Raw genomic sequence first — 23,174 nt, forward strand, 5'->3', positions numbered from 1 at the left:
GGTTTCATCTATATCAGTGGTCTCAAACTGTGGCCCCCCAGATGTTGTAAAACTTCAACTGCCAGCAAGTCCGGACAGCCAAAAGCCTGTCTGCCTTCTCCAAAGGATTCACACCGTCCCTGAAAGGTAAATCAAGGCTTCATCTCATCCCTATGTGCAGTGGTCTCAAACTGAGGCCCTCCAGATGTTGCAAAACTTCAACTCCCAGCATGCCCGGACAGCCGTTGGGCCACAGCTTGAGACCACTTCAAAAAGGAAGGACATGAGAGGGAAGCCTTGATTTACTTTTCAGGGACGGTGTGAATCCTTTGGAGAAGGCAGACAGGCTTTTGGCTGTCCGGACTTGCTGGCAGTTGAAGTTTTGCAACATCTGGAGGTCCGCAGTTTGAGACCACTGATATACATTGACCTTGTATAACACGTTTGTATGACGCATTTCGGCCTTAGCCCCAAGGTCACTGTAGGGATGGTATTGGGCAGGTGATGGGCAGTACCTGGTTTCCCCCAGACATGATGCTGCCCCCACCATGATCACTGTAGGGATGGTATTGGGCAGGTGATGGGCAGTACCTGGTTTCTCCCAGACATGATGCTGCCCCCACCATGATCACTGTAGGGATGGTATTGGGCAGGTGATGGGCAGTGCCTGGTTTCCCCCAGACATGATGCTGCCCCCACCATGATCACTGTAGGGATGGTATTGGGCAGGTGATGGGCAGTGCCTGGTTTCCCCCAGACATGATGCTGCCCCCACCATGATCACTGTAGGGATGGTATTGGGCAGGTGATGGGCAGTGCCTGGTTTCCCCCAGACATGATGTTGCCCCCACCATGATCACTGTAGGGATGGTATTGGGCAGGTGATGGGCAGTGCCTGGTTTCCCCCAGACATGATGCTGCCCCCACCATGATCACTGTAGGGATGGTACTGGGCAGGCGATGGGCAGTGACCATTGGGTTCTTGGTCTCCTCTCTTACCAAGTTCCTTCTCCCCCGATTTCTTAGTCTAGTTCGGCGGCAGCTCTAGGAAGAGTTCTGGTTGTTCTTTCTTATTCCATATAAAGATTATGGAGACCACTGAGCTCTTGGGAACTTTCAGTGCAGCACAAATGTTTTTGTCCCCTTCTCCATATCTCTGCCTCCACACAATCCTGTCTCTGAGTTCTATAGGCAGTTCTTTCCACCTCATGGCTTGGTGTTTGCTCTGATATACATTGTCAGCTGTGAGACCTTATATAGACAGGGCTGTGTCTGAGCTCTACAGGCAGTTCTTTCCTCCTCGTGGCTTGGTGTTTGCTCTGTTATACATTGTCAGCTGTGAGATCTTATATAGACAGGGCTGTGTCTGAGCTCTACAGGCAGTTCTTTCCCCCTCATGGCTTGGTGTTTGCTCTGATATACATTATCAGCTGTGAGATCTTATATAGACAGGGCTGTGTCTGAGCTCTACAGGCAGTTCTTTCCCCCTCATGGCTTGGTGTTTGCTCTGATATACATTGTCAGCTGTGAGATCTTATATAGACAGGGCTGTGTCTGAGCTCTACAGGCAGTTCTTTCCCTCTCATGACTTGGTGTTTGCTCTGATATACATTGTCAGCTGTGAGACCTTATATACACAGGGCTGTTTGTGTCTTGTCCAATCAGATGAATTTACCTCCGATGACTCCAACCAAGGTGGAGAAACATGTCAGAGGGAATCAGGAGAAATGGGAGGAGCCAGAAATAAATATCACGAGTCATAATAAAGGATCTGAATACTTGTCATGTTAAAATTTTCATTTATTTTTTTTATAAATCTTTCACAATTTCCAAAACCTTTTTTTCACATTATCATCAGGGGGGTATTAAGTGCAGAATGATCGGGGGGGGGAAAAAATTCAATTTATTTATTTATTTTTAGCACAAGGCGCAATGTTTTAAAAAAAAGTGAAAGGGTCTGAATATTTCCTGAATGCGTTGTATATTTAATGCAGTGTTTCCCAACCAGGGTGCCTCCAGCTGTTGCAAAACTACATCTCCCAGCATGCCCGGAAAGCCAGGGTGCCTCCAGCTGTTACAAAACTACAACTCCCAGTATGCCCAGACAGCCAGGGTGCCTCCAGCTGTTGCAATACTACAACTCCTAGCATGCCCAGACAGCCAGGGTGCCTCCAGCTGTTACAAAACTACAACTCCCAGCATGCCCAGACAGCCAGGGTGCCTCCAGCTGTTACAAAACTACAACTCCCAGCATGCCCAGACAGCCAGGGTGCCTCCAGCTGTTGCAATACTACAACTCCCAGCATGCCCGGACAGCCAAAGGCTGTCCGGGCATGCTGGGAGTTGTAGTTTCGCAACAGCTGGAGGCACCTTGGTTGGGAAACACAAATGTGTTTCCCAACCAGGGTGCCTCCAGCTGTTGCAAAACTACAACTCCCAGCATGCCCGGAAAGCCAGGGTGCCTCCAGCTGTTACAAAACTACAACTCCCAGTATGCCCAGACAGCCAGGGTGCCTCCAGCTGTTACAAAACTACAACTCCCAGCATGCCCAGACAGCCAGGGTGCCTCCAGCTGTTACAAAACTACAACTCCCAGCATGCCCAGACAGCCAGGGTGCCTCCAGCTGTTGCAATACTACAACTCCCAGCATGCCCGGACAGCCAAAGGCTGTCCGGGCATGCTGGGAGTTGTAGTTTTGCAACAGCTGGAGGCACCTTGGTTGGGAAACACAAATTTAATGTAATACCGTTGTACCGTATTCTCCACGTAATAAACGCGGATCTGTAATGCGCTTATCTTGCAAACAGGGTTGGTGAAAGGAAACACTAGGAGCGGGTTAAAACTGCAGGACCTGATCCTGAACGCCATCACCTACCTGGACACACGGACCGAGTTCTGGCGGCAGCAGAAACCAATCTACGCCCGCGAAAGGGACCGCAGAATCATGCAACAGAAGTGGAACCGGGAACGGAGTAAACCTTCCGATCGGAACCGGTACATCCTGAAAAGCATGGAAGAGATTGATCAGTGTACGTCACCTATAATGGGGATTTGTGAGGGGAGAGGTTTATCGGGTGTTTAATAGAAGTTATTTACAAATCTGTTTAATAAAAAAGTTTTCCACCCCTTTATGGGGTTCTCCGCTGCCCTGTCTTCCGGAGCTCCGCTCGCAGCGTCCAGAAGTTTATTACTCCGAACGCTGTGTGCGGGCTTCCGTGTTCAAGGCCGCCCCCTCGTTACATCTCGCCCGCCCCCTCGTTACATCACGCCCGCCCCCTCGTTACATCACGCCCGCCCCCTCGTGACATCACGCCCGCCCCCTCGTTAGATCACGCCCGCCCCCTCGTTATATCACGCCCGCCCCCTCGTTACATCACGCCCGCCCCCTCGTTACATCACGCCCGCCCCCTCGTTACATCACGCCCGCCCCCTCGTTACATCACGCTCGCCCCCTCGTTACATAATGCCCGCCCCCTCGTTACATCACGCCCGCCCCCTCGTTACATCACGCCCGCCCCCTCGTTACATCACGCCCGCCCCCTCGTGACATCACGCCCGCCCCCTCGTGACATCACGCCCGCCCCCTCGTGACATCACGCCCGCCCCCTTGTTATATCACGCCCGCCCCCTCGTTACATCACGCCCGCCCCCTCGTTACATCACGCCCGCCCCCTCGTTACATCACGCCCGCCCCCTCGTTACATCACGCTCGCCCCCTCGTTACATAATGCCCGCCCCCTCGTTACATCACGCCCGCCCCCTCGTTACATCACGCCCGCCCCCTCGTTACATCACGCCCGCCCCCTCGTGACATCACGCCCGCCCCCTCGTGACATCACGCCCGCCCCCTCGTGACATCACGCCCGCCCCCTTGTTACATCACGCCCGCCCCCTCGTTACATCACGCCCGCCCCCTCGTTACATAACGCCCGCCCCCTCGTTACATCACGCCCGCCCCCTCGTTACATCACGCCCGCCCCCTCGTCACATCACGCCCGCCCCCTCGTCACATCACGCCCGCCCCCTCGTGACATCACGCCAGCCCCCTCGTGACATCACGCCCGCCCCCTCGTTACATCACGCCCGCCCCCTCGTTACATCACGCCCGCCCCCTCGTTACATCTCGCCCGCCCCCTCGTGACATCACGCCCGCCCCCTCGTGACATCACGCTCGCCCCCTCGTCACATCACGCCCGCCCCCTCGTTACATCACGCCCGCCCCCTCGTTACATCACGCCCGCCCCCTCGTTGCATCACGCCCGCCCCCTCGTTGCATCACGCCCGCCCCCTCGTTACATCACGCCCGCCCCCTCGTTACATCACGCCCGCTCCCCCTCGTTACATCACGCCCGCTCCCCCTCGTTACATCACGCCCGCTCCCCCTCGTGACATCACGCCCGCCCCCTCGTGACAATCACGCCCGCCCCCTCGTGACATCACGCCGCCCCCTCGTGACATCACGCCCGCCCCCTCAACGAAAGTCTATGGGAAGGGGGCGTGACAGCGCTCGCGCCCCCTTCCCATAGACTCAATAACTAAACCCCAAGGCCGAAGCCCGGGGTGTAAACCCCTTTTGCTTACCCCTTAAAAATAAACATGTAGAGGCGGCAATTGTGTAATTTTTAAGCGACACCAGAGTGATCCTCAGAATAGGCAGCCACTGCAGGGCTACCCAGTACTTGAGAGGATATTGGTCCTGTTTAACCAACTCACTGTTATATTTGGATCACCTGGCTGTCAGTTTTAATCCTATTTTGTTGTTGGGAATCATTTTTTAATATTAATTAATAAAAGTTATTTTTTAAGGGGTTTACACCCCGGGCTTCGGCCTTGGGGTTTAGTTATTGAGTCTATATACGGCCCCTTACCACCCTAGGGTAGTTTGTTTAGCATAGCCCTTCCCATAGACTTTTGTTGAGGGGGGCGGGCGTGACGTCACGAGGGGGCGGGCGTGACGTCATGCTGGGAGCTGTAGTTTTGCTACAGCTGGAGGACCACTGGTGCGGAAACACTGAACATACAAACTAGTGCAGATTTAAAATTGAGGTTTTACCCATAAGAACACGTTCCTGTTTTTTCAGCACCAGGGTAAACAATAAAGGGGACACAATAATCCTCGCTCAGCTATTGATTGATCCGTGGGGTGTCGGGAATGGGACCCCAATCAGATATTGATGGCCTATCCTAAAGATAGTTCAACAATTTTAAAAGGTTATTCCGGGATTTTTTTTCATTATCCTTTGAGCCCATGATACAATTTAATTCGCTCTGTGCGTCGCTTTGTCCCGTTTTCCTGCGCAGGACCTGCATCCTGAAGTCTTTTTTTATTTTACTGTTGTCTCTGACCTTTCCCAGCATTCCATGCGGCCAGAGACAATATGTCATAAGTCACATGGTCTCCAGGGAGCGCGGCTGTGCTGCAGTGGGTGGGAGGATAGCATTATTTCAGTAAATCCCTTCCACCCTGCAGCATAGCCGCACCCCCTGGAGACCACGTGACATTTTGCTGTGTTTCTTGCTGTATTTCCATGGCTTACCACTAGGGGGGTGTATTTGTTGACTGTTTTAGTATTCTCCAATGGAAACCCAGAAGGAAGTTACAAGAAGGCCCACCAGGTATTGAAGAACATCCAGACCTGGAAAGACGACACGCCGAATATGCAGGAATTGATAGGAAACCTGCATAGCTGCATCGGCAACGCTCATATGGACATGGGACAGATGGAGGAGGCGCTGCAGAGTCACAAGAAGGACCTCAAAATAGCCAATGAAAAGTATGTGGATCGGCCTTTTATTAGTGACCACTAGGGCGGGTTTACACTATGGCTGTAGCAAAACTACAACTCCCAGCATGCCCGAACAGTCAGTGGCAGCTGAGATGAGAGGGAAACCTTGATTTACCTTTCAGTGAAAGTGCATATGCTCTGGAAGAGTGTTTCCCAACCAGTGTGCCATGAGCTGGTGCAAAACTACAACTCTCAGCATGCCCGGACAGCCAAAGGCTGTCCGGGCATGCTGAGAATTGTAGCTTTGCAACAGCTCGTGGCACACTGGTTGGGAAACACTCTTCCAGAGCATATGCACTTTTTTTTATTTTTTTTTTAAAGGTAAATCAAGGCTTCCCTCTCATCTCAGCTGCCTCTGGCTGTCCGGGCATGCTGGGAGATGTAGTTTTGCAACAGCTCGTGGCACACTAATTGGGAAACACTCTTCCAGAGCATATGCACTTTCACTGAAAGGTAAATCAAGGCTTCCCTCTCATATCAGCTGCCTCTGGCTGTCCGGGCATGCTGGGAGATGTAGTTTTGCAACAGCTCGTGGCACACTAATTGGGAAACACTCTTCCAGAGCATATGCACTTTCACTGAAAGGTAAATCAAGGCTTCCCTCTCATATCAGCTGCCTCTGGCTGTCCGGGCATGCTGGGAGTTGTAGTTTTGCAACAGCTCGTGGCATACTGGTTGGGAAACACACCTGCAGAAGATATGCACTTTCACTGACAGGTAAATCAACACTTCCCAATTTTTTATTTTTGCGCTTTCATTTCTTCCTTCTCACCTTTTAAATTTGATAACTTTCAATTTTCCATATGAGGCTTCTTGTTGTTTTTTGCGGGACCAATCGTACTTTGTAACAACATCACTTATTTTACCCCAAATGGTGAAATCCAAACAAAAATTATTTGTGAGGTAAAAGCAGCGTGCTTTACGGTAAAAATTTGCTTCTAAACTGGGCGGTTCCCAAGACACGTGTCATCAGGGAGCACTTAGACAGAAAAGAACAACTCAACTTCAGAAGCTCATAAGTACTGAAAGGATTAAGATTTTAAGTTTTTTCCTGGAATACCCCTTTAAAATTGTCATCTTCTGACCCCTATAACATTTTTATTTTTCCGTACACGCCGCTGTATGAGGGCTAATTTTTTGCTCCGTGATCTGTAGTTTTTATCGTTACCGTTTTTGTTTTGATTGGACTTTTTGATTCATTATTTTTTTTCCGAGATATGAAGTGACCAAAAATCAGCAGTTCTGGACTTTGGTATTTTTTTACGTATGCGCCATTGGCCGCACGGTTTCATTAACATTATTATTTTAACAGTTAAGACATTTTTGCACGCAGCAATACCGCATATGTTTATTTTTGTTTATGTTATTTTATTTGGAAAAAAGTAAAAGGGGGGTGATTTAAACTTTCATTAGGGGAGGGGCTTATTTACATTTATTTACATATTTTTTTAAATTATTTTATTTACAATTTTTTTTGTCCCCATAGGACACTACTACATATAATCTTTCGATTGCAAACACTAAACAATGCTGTGCTATACCATTGCATTGATCAGTGAGATCGGCGCTCAGCTTGTCCAACCTGCCGAAGTAGACTGGATCAGCAGAGCGCCGATTGGACAGCATGGAGACAGTTAAGGGATCTCAGCTGATCAGGACCCTGGGATCACCCCACTAAGGTCCTGATCAGCCCCCCTGAACCAACAGTGACTGTTCTGTAGCATTAACAGATGCAGCCTTTAACCTGGCATTAGCGGTGAGTCCTGGCTGCTGATAGCAGCCATTACTCACCAGCTTTGAAGTGAGCCTAGTCTAGTCTTAAAGGGGTATTCCAGGAAAAAATTTTTTTTTATATCAACTGGCTCCAGAAAGTTAAACAGATTGGTAAATGACTTTTATAAAAAAAAAATCTTAATCCTTCCAATAATGATCAGCTGCTGAAGTTGAGTTGTTCTTTTCTGTCTGGCAACAGTGCTCTCTGCTGACATCTCTGCTTGTCTCGGGAACTGCACAGAGTAGAAGAGGTTTGCTATGGGGATTTGTTTCTTCTCTGGACAGTTCCTGAGACAGGTGTCATCAGAGAGCACTTAGACAGAAAAGAACTCAACTTCATCAGCTCATAAGTACTGAAAGGATTAAGATTTTTTTTTTTAATAGAAGTAGTTTACAAATCTGTTTAACTTTCTGGAGCCAGTTGATATAAAAAAAAAATTAAAAAAAAAAAAAGTTTTTTCTTGGAATACCCCTTTAATTCTTCCACCATAAGTTATTTACATTTTCTTGCCGTTATGGCTAATAAAAATGTACTAAGTAAAATTTATTAACAAAAATTTGTTGGTTTTTTGTTGTTTTTTTTTTTAGCAATTTACTAGAAGCAAAGTCCCGCGCGCTGGACAACATCGGGCGAGTCTACGCGCGGATTGGAAAGTTTAAAGAAGCTGTAACAGTGTAAGTGTAACTATGAACGCTAAGGACGCTGCGATCCTGGGAAAGTGCGGCCCTGACGTGGCCCAATAGGTAGGACCCCAAAGAGCAGGGAATGGTTTCACTTTCACTTTCCATACTTCTCTAACCGTACGGTAGGTGGGAGGAGAAGATCCCATTGGCCTCGTCCAGCTTGGAGAAGACCTGGCTCTTCCACGAGATCGGGAGATGTTACCTGGAGCTGGAATTACTGGAAGAAGCCAGAGACTACGGCGTGAGGTCTCAGCGTGAGGCAGAGGAGGCCGCGGACGTGGAGTGGCAGCTCAATGCCAGTGTCCTGGTGGCACAGGCCCAAGGTAAGTGTTCAGAGAAGGTGCTTGGAAATGAAGACTGGCTGGTACTTATGGTGCTCCAGGCTGGGGCTTAAACGATTAATTGATTAACCCCTTAAGGACTCAGGGTTTTTCCGTTTTTGCACTTTCGTTTTTTCCTCCTTACCTTTTAAAAATCATAACCCTTTCAATTTTCCACCTAAAAATCCATATTATGGCTTATTTTTTGCGTCGCCAATTCTACTTTGCAGTGACATTAGTCATTTTACCCAAAAATGCACGGCGAAACGGAAAAAAAAATCATTGTGCGACAAAATCGAAAAAAAACGCCATTTTGTAACTTTTGGGGGCTTTCGTTTCTACGCAGTGAATATTTCGGTAAAAATTACACCTTATCATTATTCTGTAGGTCCATGCGGTTAAAATGATCCCCTACTTATATAGGTTTGATTTTGTCGCACTTCTGGAAAAAATCATAACTACATGCAGGAAAATTTATACGTTTAAAAATGTAATCTTCTGACCCCTATAACTTTTTTATTTTTCCACGTATGGGGTGGTATGAGGGCTCATTTTTTGTGCCGTGATCTGAAGTTTTTATCAGTATGATTTTTGTTTTGATCTGACTTTTTGATCACTTTTTATTCATTTTTTAATGATTAAAAAGTGACCAAAATACGCTTTTTTGGACTTTGGAATTTTTTTGCGCGTACGCCATTGACCGTACGGCTTAATTAATTATATATTTTTATAGTTCAGACATTTACGCACGCGGCGATACCACATATGTTTATTTTTTATTTTTTTTACACTGTTTTATTTTTTTTATGGGAAAAGGGGGGTGATTCAAACTTTTATTAGGGAAGGGGTTAAATGACCTTTATTAACACTTATTTTTTACATTTTTTTGCAGTGTTATAGGTCCCATAGGGACCTATAACACTGCACACACTGATCTCTTATACTGATCATTGTTATCCCATAGGGACCTATAACACTGCACACACTGATCTCTAATGCTGATCATTGTTATCCCATAGGTACCTATAACACTGCACACACTGATCTCTTATACTGATCATTATTATCCCATAGGCACCTATAACACTGCACACGCTGATCTCTTATACTGATCATTATTATCCCATAGGAACCTATAACACTGCACACACTGATCTCTTATACTGATCATTGTTATCCCATAGGGACCTATAACACTGCACACACTGATCTCTAATGCTGATCACTGGCGTGCATTAACACGCCTGTGATCAGCATTATCGGCGCTTGACTGCTCCTGCCTGGATCTCAGGCACGGAGCAGTCATTCGTCGATCGGACACCGGGGAGGCAGGTAAGAGCCCTCCCGGTGTCCGATCAGCTGTTCGGGACGCCGCGATTTCACCGCGGCGGTCCCGAACAGCCCGACTGAGCAGCCGGGTCACTTTCACTTTCACTTTAGAAGCGGCGGTCAGCTTTGACCGCCGCTTCTAAAGGGTTAATACCGCACATCGCCGCGATCGGCGATGTGTGGTATTAGCCGCGGGTCCCGGCCGTTGATTAGCGCCGGGACCGACGCGATATGATGCGGGATCGTGGCGCGATCCCGCTTCATATCGCGGGAGCCGGCGCAGGACGTAAATATACGTCCTGCGTCGTTAAGGGGTTAAAGGGGATCTGCAGCGGTATATTACATCCGCAGTATAGGGGAGAAGTGTTTGATCATGGGGGTCCGATCACTGGGACCCCGCCATCTCCTGTACAGGGCTCTGTGGCAGCACTCCCCGTGCAGGAGACGTGTCCCCCATGTATCTCGATGGGAGAGGCAGAGATGCAGATCTCCTTTAAGTTTGATAATAGAAATGATTGTCAATGATTGGTCGTTAGTGGGTGTGGCCTAGTAACCAATAGTAACACCTACTACCACCATCTCTCCTGCCTCATAGCCAATCCGTCTGTCCCTACATGTTTCCCTCTGTCTCCCCCTTACCCTCCAGAGCCCCGCACTACCTGCGGCCTACCTGTAACACCGAGAGCGCCGCCTGGAGCGCAGTCCTGAAGACAGTCATCAGGGGCTGTCTCCTCTATAACTCCCCTATTAACCCTTCAGGGGCTGTCTCCTCTATAACCCCCCTATTAACCCTTCAGGGGCTGTCTCCTCTATAACTCCCCTATTAACCCTTCAGGTGCTGTCTCCTCTATAACTCCCCTATTAACCCTTCAGGTGCTGTCTCCTCTATAACTCCCCTATTAACCCTTCAGGGGCTGTCTCCTCTATAACTCCCCTATTAACCCTTCAGGGGCTGTCTCCTCTATAACTCCCCTATTAACCCTTCAGGTGCTGTCTCCTCTATAACTCCCATATTAACCCTTCAGGGGCTGTCTCCTCTATAACTCCCCTATTAACTCCTCAGGTGCTGTCCCCTCTTTTTTTCCCCCTGTTAACTCTTCACGATGCAGTTCCCACTTCCTTCTGTCCTACTGTTAACTCTTACCTGGTTCTTTAATCTGTGTATTTAAAAAAAAATATGTTTTTAAGTCATTAATCGACTAATCGAAGAAATAATCAGCCAACTAATCGATTATGACAATTATCAGTAGTTGTGACCCTATTTCATACCAGTGTGCACTGAATCACTGCTCCATACTAATGGTGGTACTGGGGTTATTGGGGGACATGTATCAAAGATTTTACCCCTGTTTTGTGTGTATTTTTTTTGCGCAAAATTTTGCGCAAGCCCTTTTTTTTGCGCACGTTTTGGTAGAGCATGTCCTCCAGATGTGGCCAAATCGGGGTACCTTGGAGTGACATCTATAGTACACATGGATTTATGAACTGCGTACTTTTCCTTTACACCAAAAATTTTGCCGCAAGAGCTCTTTTTTTTGCGCAAATATAAGTCATCTTGGACTTAGCGAGATGCTCTAAATCATCGATTCTATTTTCCAAAGAGTGGATTGTGGAGATGACTATATTTACCCGCAATTTATGAAGCTCATTGCACTTGATTGATAAATTTAGAGCTTCTGCGCATAATTTAGAATTCGGGAAAAGGGGTAAAATGCTTCTACCATACACAAATAATGATAAATGTCCCCCATTGTTCTGGAGTGGGCGGTGAGTCCCAGTTGTTGGACTGTCTGCGATCTGGTGACCTTTTTTAAATTGTGAACCTTTTCTCTTTTAGCAAAATTAAAAGATTATCAGTCCGCTGTGATCAACTTCGAAAAAGCCTTAGAGAAAGCGAGAACGGTCGACAACAAGGACGCAGAGCAGGCGATCATTTCTGTGAGTTTACTTAACCCCTTAGCTCCCAGACCTCATAGGCTAATATGCTTTGAAAGCCTTTTATCTCTCCTGGTCCATGAAGGTCATTTGGAACATTAGCACCATAATGACACGGGGGGGCGTCCATGTACGCCCGGGTCACGGTCTGGGTGTATAAAGCTCACTCACACACGCTTCATACTCAGTAAGTACTGGCTGCTATCAGGAGCTGGGACTTACCTCTGATGCCCCACATTAACCCTGCTATGGGGATCTGCTCCTTATCTGGACAGTTGCTGATATGGACAGAGGTGTCAGCAGAGAGCACTGTGGTCAGACAGAAAGGAAATTTAAAAAGAAAACAACTTCCTGTGGATCATACAGCAGCTGATAAGTACTGGGAGGATAAAGGTTTATAAATAGAAGTAATTTACAAATCTGTATAACTTTCTGGCACCAGTTGATTTAAAAAAAATGTTTTTCACAGAGTACCCCCTTAAAGGGGTAGTCCAGTGGTGAAAAACGTATACCCCTATCCTAAGGATAGGGGATAAGTTTGAGATTGCGGGGGGTCCGACCGCTGGGACCCCTGCGATCTCTCTGTTCGGGGGCCAGGCTCTCCGGCCAGATAGCGGGTGTCGACCCCCGCACGAAGCGGCAGGCGACACGCCCCCTCAATACATCTCTATGGCAGAGTCGGAGATTGCCGAAGGCAGCGCTTCGGCTTTGCCATAGAGATGTATTGAGGGGGCGTGTCGGCCGCCGCTTCGTGCGGAGGTCGACACGCCCCCTTCCCGCGGGCTGTCGGGGCCCCGTACAGGAGATCGCAGGGGGCCCCAGCGGTCGGACCCCCCGCGATCTGCAACTTATCCCCTATCCTTAGGATAGGGGATAAGTTTTTCACCACTGGACTACTCCTTTAAGGCCCAAATTGCCTTGGTATCTAGGGCAGTGTTTTCCAAACAATGTGTTCCAACTGTTGCAAAACTACAACTCCTAGCATGGTGGGAGTTGTAGTTTTGCAACAGCTGGAGGTGCACTGTTTGAAAAACGCTGCTCTAGAGGTTAAAGGGATTCTTTTATTTATTTATGTTTCATTATTTGTCTTACAATTTAACAATGAGATCATTCACAATTCTGTAACTTTTGTACTTCGCTCAAGGCTCTGGAAGACGCAAAAAGAGGAACAACAGAGGAGGTTAAATCGGAAGAAAGCGAGAAGGAAGATTCCCCATCTGGTAGGCAACCATAAAAGAAATGCTGTACTGCTAATAAAAAGATTAAAGGAACAAAACTGATACAATGCGTTATACCTAATGCACAGCACAGGGCATCCAGGAACACCAATCCCGCTGCAGATATTATCTGTACTGTCATACATGAAGACTTTACTCATCCTGCCGGGGGTGAAATCCACAATGAAAATCTGCTGCTGAATCTAAAGATTAGAAAATCTGCTTTTCATAAGCATAAGAATATGGTCATATGGTCACCCACACAAAGCAATACCATGTATGTATGTATATATATATATATATATATCTATATCTATATATATATATATATATATAAATATACACAGTGGTCCCTCAACATACGATGGTAATCCTTTCCAAATGGACCATCGTTTGTTGAAACCATCGTATGTTGAGGGATCCGTGCAATGTAAAGTATAGGACAGTGGTCTACAACCTGCGGACCTCCAGATGTTGCAAAACTACAACACCCAGCATGCCCGGACAGCCAACGGCTGTCCGGGCATGCTGGGTGTTGTAGTTTTGCAACATCTGGAGGTCCGCAGGTTGTAGACCACTGTTAGAGGAAGTTGTACTCACCTGTCCCCGCCGCTCCGGACCCGTCACCGCTAGTCACCGCTGCCCTGGATGTCGCCTTCCATCGCTGTCGCCGCGTCTCCGGGGTGTCCCCGACGCTCCGGCAAGGCCTCTGCTTCCCCGGCAACCGCGCTCTCCGTCGCCGCCATCACGTCGCTACGCACGCCGCTCCTATTGGATGTCGGGACGGCGTGCGCAGCGACGTGATGACGACGATGGAGAGCGCCGACGATGCAGGGGATCCCAAAGAGGACGCGCCGGAGCCCCGAGGACAGGTAAGTGATCGTCAGTGGATCACACGGGGCACCGTAAACGGCTATCCGGTGGCAGCTGAAGCAGTCTGCGCTGGAGGATAGCCGTTTATGCGATGGCCCCGACATACAAAAGCATCATATGTTGATGCTGCCTCTGAGAGGCCATCGTATGTTGAAATTATCGTATGTCGGGGCCATCGTAGGTCGGGGGGGTCACTGTGTATATATACATATATATATATATATATATATATACACACACAGTAGAATGTTCCGATAGCAGACACTCACAGGGAATAAAATAAGTGTCCACTATTTAGTATGTTGATGAAGTTGATGAAATGTCACAGGGGGTGGTAAAGAAGGGGGTGATGAATTTGCACAAAGTGTAATAAAGGGGGAATGAAATAGCACAGGGGGTTAATAAGGGGGGAAGACTTGGCACAGGGGGAATAAAGTGGCACAGTGGGGGGGGATCAGAGGGGAGGAGAGCGAATGATGCGGCCGGCGGACGTACAGAAGCAGTTCACTGTTTGAACATTGATCTTCTGCTTCTGTGCTGGGGATTCTGCAGGGGGTGCAGCGGAGGCCTTACTGGGGTATTGGCTGTACCCCCTGATGGTGTCCCTGTGTACAGGATAGGGCCGTCACATAAGTCTGATTGTCCTCTATTGGGAGTGTTTTGTCCCCTATTGTTTGTGTCCGCATCTGCTATTGGGAATGTCCCCTATTTGGAGGTTGCAAATACATTAAGTCTTATGGGACTGCCAGAGAATTAAAAGCTGTCCTCTATTGGGAGGTGTCCGCCAAGGGAGATTTTACTGTATGTATGTATATATATATATATATATATATATATATATATATATATATATATATTGGATGGCATACTTTATTATTTTTATAATCGACTAGTTGCTCAATTATTTCTCCAATAAACGGATTTAAAAAAAACAACAAAGGGATTTAGGGAACATGGAAGTTAACAGAAGCACAGTAGGGAAGAGCAGACCACACTGTGAACAGTTAACGGGAAAGAAAGGGGACAGCACATGAAGGGTTAATGGGAAATAGAGGAGACAGTGCCTGAAGGGTTCACAGGAGGGGGAAGAGAGGGTACAGCACCTGAAGAGTTAATGATAAATAGAGGAGACAGTGCCTGAAGGGTTAACATGGGGTGAAAGCACCTGAAGGGTTAACGTGAAGGGTTAACTGGAGGAAAGAGTGGGGACAGCACCTGAAGGGTTAATGGGAAAGAGAGGAGACAGTGCCTGAAAGGTTAACAGGGGGGGAAGAGAGGGGACAGCACCTGAAGAATTAACAGGGAAAGATAGGGGATGGCATCTAGAGGGTTAACAGAAGGGAACGAGAGGGGACAGCACCTGAAGGGTTAACTGGGGGGGGGGGGGGGGGGGGGGGAACAGCACCTGAAGGGTTAACAGAAGGCTAGAGAAGGGACAGCACCTGAAGGGTTAATAGCAGAAAAGAGAGTGGGCAGCACCTGAAGGGTTAATTGGAAATAGAGGAGACAGTGCCTGAAGGGTTAACAGGGGGAAAGAGAGGGGACGTTGCCTGAAGGCTTAAACGGGGGGGCCAGCATCTGAAGGGCTAACGGGAAGGGTTAACTGGGGGAAAGAGAGGAGACAGCACCAGAAGGGTTAATGGGAAATTGAGGAGACAGTGTCTGAAGGGTTAACAGGGGGGGGGGGAGTGGAGACAGTGCCTGAAGGGTTAATGGGAAATAGAGGAGACAGTGCCTGAAGGGTTTACAGGGGGGAAAGAGAGGGGGACAGCACCTGAAGGGTTAATAGAGGGGATGAGTGGGGACAGCACCTAAAGGGTTAATAGAGGGGATGAGTGGGGACAGCACCTGAAGGGTTAATAGGGGGGATGAGTGGGGACAGCACCTGAAGGGTTAATAGAGGGGATGAGTGGGGACAGCACCTGAAGGGTTAATAGGGGGATGAGGGGGGGGGACAGCGCCTGAAGGGTTAATTGGGAGAATGAGGGGGACAGCACCTGAAGGGTTAATAGGGAGATTGAGGGGGACAGCACCTGAAGGGTTAATAGGGAGAATGAGGGGGACAGCACCTGAAGGGTTAATAGGGAGAATGAGGGGGGACAGCACACTGACGGGGACAATGATTTTCATTACTGACTTTTATCTCTAGGGTAATGATGTTGCGATCCCCGATCTCCGCCATTGACTGTAGGTGCACGGCAGCCGTCACAGCATCTTACTCTCCTACCTCCTCTGTAACAAACCCCCAGAAGTAGCATCAGCATGGAAGACATTATAGAATATGTGTAAACTGTGTCTGTTAGTAGAACTGTCCCCGCACTGCTTCTTCCTTCTTCCATAGACTTCTATGGGTAACGTAACCTGATCTCTCAGTGAAGCTGAAAGAATATTTTACTATACTGACTTTGTGATAATAGACGATAACAGGATTCTTTTTCTTTGTGTTCCAGAGGACAATGAATGAAGTGGCGCGGAGCGTCGTCATGGATATAGTCCCGTATCTCTTTGTGGCATCTAGAGAATTAACCCTGCGCTACTTGTCGCCATTTATTTAATTTCTAGGAATAAAAACAATAATAAAATATCTGCTTTTCTTGACGTATTTCTGAGAGTTTGCGCCATTTTCCTTCGCTAATAATTCGTCAGTAAAGTGGTATGACAATAAGATCAAGTTACTTTCTCCAAATTCTCGTTCTTGGTTTTAAACCAGTGTTTCCCAACCAGGGTGCCTCCAGCTGTTGCAAAACTACAACTCCCAGCATGCCTGGACAGCCAACGGCTGTCCAGGCATGCTGGGAGTTGTAGTTTTGCAACAGCTGGAGGCCATTGGAGTCCGGTGACCTTACTGACCTGTATGAGATGATGTCATGTGACATGGGGCATTATCCTGGAGTGGCCCCCGGTGGGGTATTCTGCTGCTGTAGCCCATCTGCTTCAGGGTTGGACGTGTTGTGCGGTCATTGATATTCTGCAGACCTTGGTTGTACCCAGTGGTTATTTGAATTACTGTTGCCTTTCTGTCATCTCGAACCAGTCTGCCCATTCTCCTCTTGACATCAAGAAGGCATTGGATCCTGGAACCGATGGGTTAATCATGTTAACACTGTACCCAACAAGGATCCCAAGAGGCGTCTGGCAAAAAATGTCTCCATTTTATGTCAATTAAAAATTAAATAAGTTAAAAAATATATATATATATTAAAAAAACAAAGTGAAAACCTAAGGTAATGGTAATTTACCACAGTCGTCTTGGAGCTCTGGGTCAGGTCAATGTAACATAGCCAGTGCCTGTACAGGTCATAAGTAACATGTGACCTGTACAGCTCCGTGGAATATGTTCACGCTTTATAAATGAAGTAAAAAGAGTTAAAAAAAAAAAAAAATCAAAAATTGTGGTGATAACCCTTTGTCCACTAGAGGGCGCTATAGTCAAACCAACAATTTCCCATAATTAGTTATACAGTATGTCAGATTCTCTTTCATACTTAGTATATAACAGTATTTCCCCAACCAGGGTGCCTCCAGCTGTTGCAAAACTACAAGTCCCAACATTCCTGGACAGCAAAAGGCCTGTCTGCTACCTACAGAGGATCCACACTGTCCCTGAAAGGTAAATCAAGGGTTTCTTCTCATCTCAGCAGTCTTTGGCTGTCCAGGCATGCTGGGAGTTGTCTCTAGGTCAGTGTTTTCCAACCAGGATACCTCCCGCTGTTGCAAAACTACAACTCCCAGCATGCCCAGACAGCCGTTGGCTGTCTGGGCATGCTGGGAGCTGTAGTTTTGCAACAGCTGGGCATGCTGGAAAGTTGTAGTTTTGCAACTCCAGTCCCCCAGGCTCCACCAATAGTCCTGGATATTAATCTGTCCCTGTTCTATTCCAGCGGAATGTTGGTGGAGCCTCGAGGACTGGGTTGGGGACCGCTGATCTATAGGACTTTACCATCAGGTCTTTCCAACTCTCCTGGAACAGATACCCCAGACTTTCTCAATATGCTAGAATACCCCTTTAACCCCTTAAGGACCAGGCCATTTTATACTTTAAGGACCGGAGCGTTTTTTGCAATTCTGACCACTGTCACTTTAAACATTAATAACTCTGATGCTTTTAGTTATCAATCTGATTCCGAGATTGTTTTTTCGTGACATATTCTACTTTAACAGAGTGGGAAAATTTTATGGTAACTTGCATCCTTTCTTGGTGAAAAATCCCCAAATTTGATGAAAAAAATGAAAATTTTGAATTTTTCTAACTTTGAAGCTCTCTGCTTGTAAGGAAAATGGATATTCCAAATAAAACCTTTTTGGGTTCACATATACAATATGTCTACTTTATGTTTGCATCATAAAATTTATGAGTTTTTACTTTTGGGAGACACCAGAGGGCTTCAAAGTTCAGCAGCAATTTGGAAATTTTTCACAAAATTTTCAAACTCGCTATTTTTCATGGACCAGTTCAGGTTTGAAGTGGATTTGAAGGGTCTTCATATTAGAAATACCCCACAAATGACCCCATTATAAAAACTACACCCCCAAAGTATTCAAAATGACATTCAATAAGTATTTCAACCCTTTAGGTGTTTCACAGGAATAGCAGCAAAGTGAAGGAGAAAATTCACAATCTTCATTTTTTACACTCGCATGTTCTTGTAGACCCAATTTTTTTATTTTTGAAATTGGTAGAGAAAATTTTTACTTGTATTTGTAGCCCAATTTCTCTTGAGTAAGCACATACCTCATATGTCTATGTAAAGTGTTCGGCGGGCGCAGTAGAGGGCTCAGAAGGGAAGGAGCGACAAATGGTTTTTGGGGGGCATGTCACCTTTAGGAAGCCCCTATGGTGCCAGGACAGCAAAAAAAAACCACATGGCATACCATTTTGGAAACTAGACCCCTCAGGGAACGTAACAAGGGGTAAAGTGAACCTTAATACCCCACAGGTGATTTACGACTTTTGCATATGTAAAAAAAAAAAAAAAAAATGTTTTACCTAAAATGCTTGGTTACCAAAAAATTTTACATTTTTAAAAAGGATAATAGCAGAAAATACCCCCCAAAATTTGAAGCCCAATTTCTCCCGATTCAGAAAACACCTCATATGGGGGTGAAAAGTGCTCTGCTGGCGCACTACAGGTCTCAGAAGAGGAGTCATATTTGGCTTTTTGAAAGCAAATTTTGCTCTGGGGGCATGCCGCATTTAGGAAGACCCTATGGTGCCAGAACCGCAAAAAAAAACCACATGGCATATCATTTTGGAAACCAGACCCCTCGGGGAACGTAAAAAGGGGTAAAGTGAACCTTAATACCCTACAGGTGTTTCACGACTTTTGCATATGTTAAAAAAAAAAAAAAAAATTTACCTAAAATGCTTGGTTTCCAAAAATTTTTACATTTTTAAAAAGGGTAATAGCAGAAAATACCCCCCAAAATTTGAAGCCCAATTTCTCCCAATTCAGAAAACACCCCATATGGGTGTGAAAATTGCTCTGCTGGCGCACTACAGGTCTCAGAAGAGAAGGAGTCACATTTGGCTTTTTGAAAGCAAATTTTGCTCTGGGGGCATGCCGCATTTAGGAAGCCCCTATGGTGCCAGGACAGCAAAAAAAAAAACACATGGCATACCATTTTGGAAACTAGACCCCTCGGGGAACGTAACAAGGGGTAAAGTGGACCTTAATACCCCACAGGTGATTCACAACTTTTGCATATGTAAAAAAAAAAAAAAAAAAATTTTACCTAAAATGTTGGTTTCCCAAAAATTTTAGATTTTTAAAAAGGGTAATAGCAGAAAATACCCCCCATAATTTGTAACACAATTTCTCCCGAGTACGGCGATACCCCATATGTGACCCTAAACTGTTGCCTTGAAATACGACAGGGCTCCAAAGTGAGAGCGCCATGCGCATTTGAGGCCTAAATTAGGGATTGCATAGGGGTGGACATAGGGGTATTCTACGCCAGTGATTCCCAAATAGGGTGCCTCCAGCTGTTGTAAAAGTCCCAGCATGCCTGGACAGTCAGTGGCTATCTGGTAATACTGGGAGTAGTTGTTTTGCAACAGCTGGAGGCTCCGTTTTGGAAACAGTGGCGTACCAGACGTTTTTCATTTTTATTGGGGAGGGGGGCTGTGTAGGGGTATGTGTATATGTAGTGTTTTTTTACTTTTTATTTTATTTTGTGTTAGTGTAGTGTAGTGTTTTTAGGGTACAGTCACATGGGCGGGGGTTCACAGTAGTTTCTCGCTGGCAGCTTGAGCTGCAGCAGAAAATTTGCTGCAGCTCAAACTTGCAGCCGGATACTTACTGTAATCCTCCGCCCATGTGAGTGTACCCTGTACATTCACATTGGGGGGGGGGGGGGGGGACATCCAGCTGTTGCAAAACTACAACTCCCAGCATGTACGGTCTATCAGTGCATGCTGGGAGTTGTAGTTTTGCAACAGCTGGAGACACACAGGTTGTGAAACACCGAGTTTGACAACAAACTCAGTGTTTTGCAACCAGTGTGCCTTCAGCTGTTGCAAAAGCTACAACCCCCAGCATGTACGGACAGCGGAAGGGCATGCTGGGTGTTTTAGTTATGCAACAGCCGGAGGCATACTACTTTGGCTGGGGATGCTGGGGATTGTAGTTATGCAACAGCTGGAGACACACTGGTTTGCTACTTAACTCAGTGTGCCTTCAGCTGTTGCAAAACTACAACTCTCAGCAGTCACCGACAGCCAACGGGCATGCTGGGAGTTGTAGTTATGCAACCAGCAGATGCACCACTACAACTCCCAGCATGCCCTTAAGCTGTTTGTGCAAGCTGGGAGTTGTAGTTACACAACAGCTGAAGGTACACTTTTCCATAGAAAGAATGTGCCTCCAGCTGTTGCAAAACCATAAGTCCCAGCATGCCCATAAGTGCATGCTGTGAGTTGTGGTGGTCTGCCTCCTCCTGTTGCATAACTACAGCTCCCAGCATGCCCTTTTTGCATGCTGGGAGCTGTTGCTAAGCAACAGCAGGAGGCTGTCACTCACCTCCTGCTGCTGCTTGATCGCCGCACAGGTCAGTCCCGCCGCCGCCGCCGTCGTCGCTCCTGGGGCCCCGATCCCAACATTAACGCCGGGGATCGGGGTCCCCAGCACCCGGGGTGCACGTCCCGCACCCGCTCACGTCCTCCGGAAGAGGGGCGGAGCGGGTGCGGGAGTGACACCCGCAGCAGGCGCCCTGATTGGTCGGCCGGTAATCCGGCTGACGAATCAGGGCGATCGTGAGGTGGCACCAGTGCCACCTCACCCCAGCAGGCTCTGGCTGTTCGGGGCCGTCTCTGACGGCCCCGATCAGCCAGTAATTCCGGGTCACCGGGTCATTGGAGACCCGATTGACCCGGAATCGCCGCAGATCGCTGGACTGAATTGTCCAGCGATCTGCGGCCATCGCCGACATGGGGGGACATAATGACCCCCCTGGGCGATATGCTGCGATGCCTGCTGAACGATTTCAGCAGGCATCGGGCACCGGCTCCCCTCCGGCTAGCGGCAGGGGGCCGGGAAAGGACAGGATGTACTCCTACGTCCTCGGTCCTTAAGGACTCGGAAATGGGGGTGTAGGAGTACGTCCATTGTCCTTAAGGGGTTAAAGGGGTACTCCGGTGGGAAACTTTTTTTTTTTTAAATCAACTGGTGCCAGAAAGTTAAACAGATTTGTAAATGACTTCTATTAAAAAATCTTTATCCTTCGAGTACTTATTATATATACTACAGAGGAAATTATTTTCTTTTTGGAACACAGAGCTCTCTGCTGACATCACGACCACAGTGCTCTCTGCTGACATCTCTGTCCATTTTAGGAACTGTCCAGAGCAGCATATGTTTGCTATGGGGAATTTTCTCCTACTCTGGACAGTTCTTAAAATGGACAGAGATGTCAGCAGAGAGCACTGTGCTCGTGATGTCAGCAGAGAGCTCTGTGCTTGTGATGTCACCAGACAGAGCTCTGTGTTCCAAAAAGAAAAGAATTTCCTCTGTAGTATTCAGCAGCTAATAAGTACTGGAAGGGTTAAGATATATTTTTTAATAGAAGTCATTTACAAATCTGTTTAACTTTCTGGCACCAGTTGATTTAAAAAAAAAAAAAAAAATTCCACCACAGTACCTCTTTAACCCCTTAAGGACCAGGCGTTTTTTGCTTTTTCGTTTTTTCCTCCTTACCTTTAAAAAATCATAACTCTTTCAATTTTGCACCTAAAAAGTCTGTATTATGGTGTATTTTTTGCGTCACCAATTCTACTTTGTAATGACGTCAGTCATTTTACCCAAAAATCTACGGCGAAACGGGAAAAAAAATCATTGTGCGACAAAATTTAAAAAAAAATGCCATTTTGTAACTTTTGGGGGCTTCCGTTTCTACGTAGTACATTTTTCGTTACAAATGACACCTTTTCTTTATTCTGTAGGTCCATACGGTTAAAATTATCCCCTACTTATATAGGTTTGATTTTGTATTACTACTGAAAAAAAATCATAAATACATGCAGGAAAATTTATACGTTTAAAATTGTCATCTTCTGACCCCTATAACTTTTTTATTTTTCTGTGTTCAGGGGGCTATGAGGGCTCATTTTTTGTGTCGTGATCTGAAGTTTTGTCGGTACCCTTTTTGCATTGATCGGACTTTTTGATCGCTTTTTATTCATCTTTTCATGAGATAAAAAGTGACAAAAAATATGCTATTTTGGACTTTGGAATTTTTTGCGCGTACGCCATTGACCGTGCGGTTTAAAAAGCGGTATATTTTTATAATTCGGACATTTCCACACGCGGCAATACCACATATGTTTATGTTTATTTTTATTTACACTATTTTTTTTTATTCTTGGAAATGCCGGGTGATTCAAACTTTTATTAGGGGAAGGGATCATTGAAAGGGTTAATGATTTTTTTACACTATTCTTATACAATATTATAGCTCCTATAGGGGGGGCTATAACATTGCATTTACTGATCTTTTACACTGATTGATCCATCTCCATAGGAATGGATCAATCAGTGTTTTCGGCGATTGATTGCTCAAGCCTGGATCTCAGGCTTGAAGCATTCATTCGGCGATCGGACAGCGCAGGAAGGAAGGTAAGAGACCTTCCTCCTGTGCTACAGCTGTTCGGGATGCCGCGATTATAACGCGGCGATCCCGAACAGCTCCCTGAGCTAACCGCCACATTTTACTTTCACTTTTAGCCGCACGGCTCAGCTTTGAGCGCGCGGCTAAAGGGTTAATATGATGCAGGGTTACACGG

The 23,174-nt window shown here is 46.7% G+C and overlaps 1 protein-coding gene across 4 annotated transcripts in view; it reads left to right on the forward strand.

Annotated features, from left to right (window-relative positions):
• ODAD4 (outer dynein arm docking complex subunit 4) overlaps window positions 1-16,495 on the forward strand; it is a 38,496-nt gene extending 22,001 nt beyond the window's left edge. For 3 of the 4 annotated variants that reach the window (XM_056548638.1, XM_056548639.1, XM_056548637.1), the window contains 7 exons: window positions 2,788-3,009; window positions 5,550-5,754; window positions 8,128-8,214; window positions 8,350-8,546; window positions 11,710-11,810; window positions 12,952-13,027; window positions 16,348-16,495. In XM_056548638.1, the coding sequence (XP_056404613.1) occupies window positions 2,788-3,009; window positions 5,550-5,754; window positions 8,128-8,214; window positions 8,350-8,546; window positions 11,710-11,810; window positions 12,952-13,027; window positions 16,348-16,361 (902 nt within the window). In that variant the 3' untranslated portion in view covers window positions 16,362-16,495. Of the gene's footprint in view, window positions 1-2,787; window positions 3,010-5,549; window positions 5,755-8,127; window positions 8,215-8,349; window positions 8,547-11,709; window positions 11,811-12,951; window positions 13,028-16,046; window positions 16,149-16,347 lie in introns of all 4 variants that reach the window. The other variant, XR_008849279.1, reaches the window with a different exon arrangement.
• The last annotated feature ends 6,679 nt before the right edge of the window (window positions 16,496-23,174 follow it).

This window comes from Hyla sarda, chromosome 12 (assembly GCF_029499605.1).
Source record: "Hyla sarda isolate aHylSar1 chromosome 12, aHylSar1.hap1, whole genome shotgun sequence".
In the NCBI taxonomy this organism is placed as follows: domain Eukaryota; kingdom Metazoa; phylum Chordata; class Amphibia; order Anura; family Hylidae; genus Hyla; species Hyla sarda.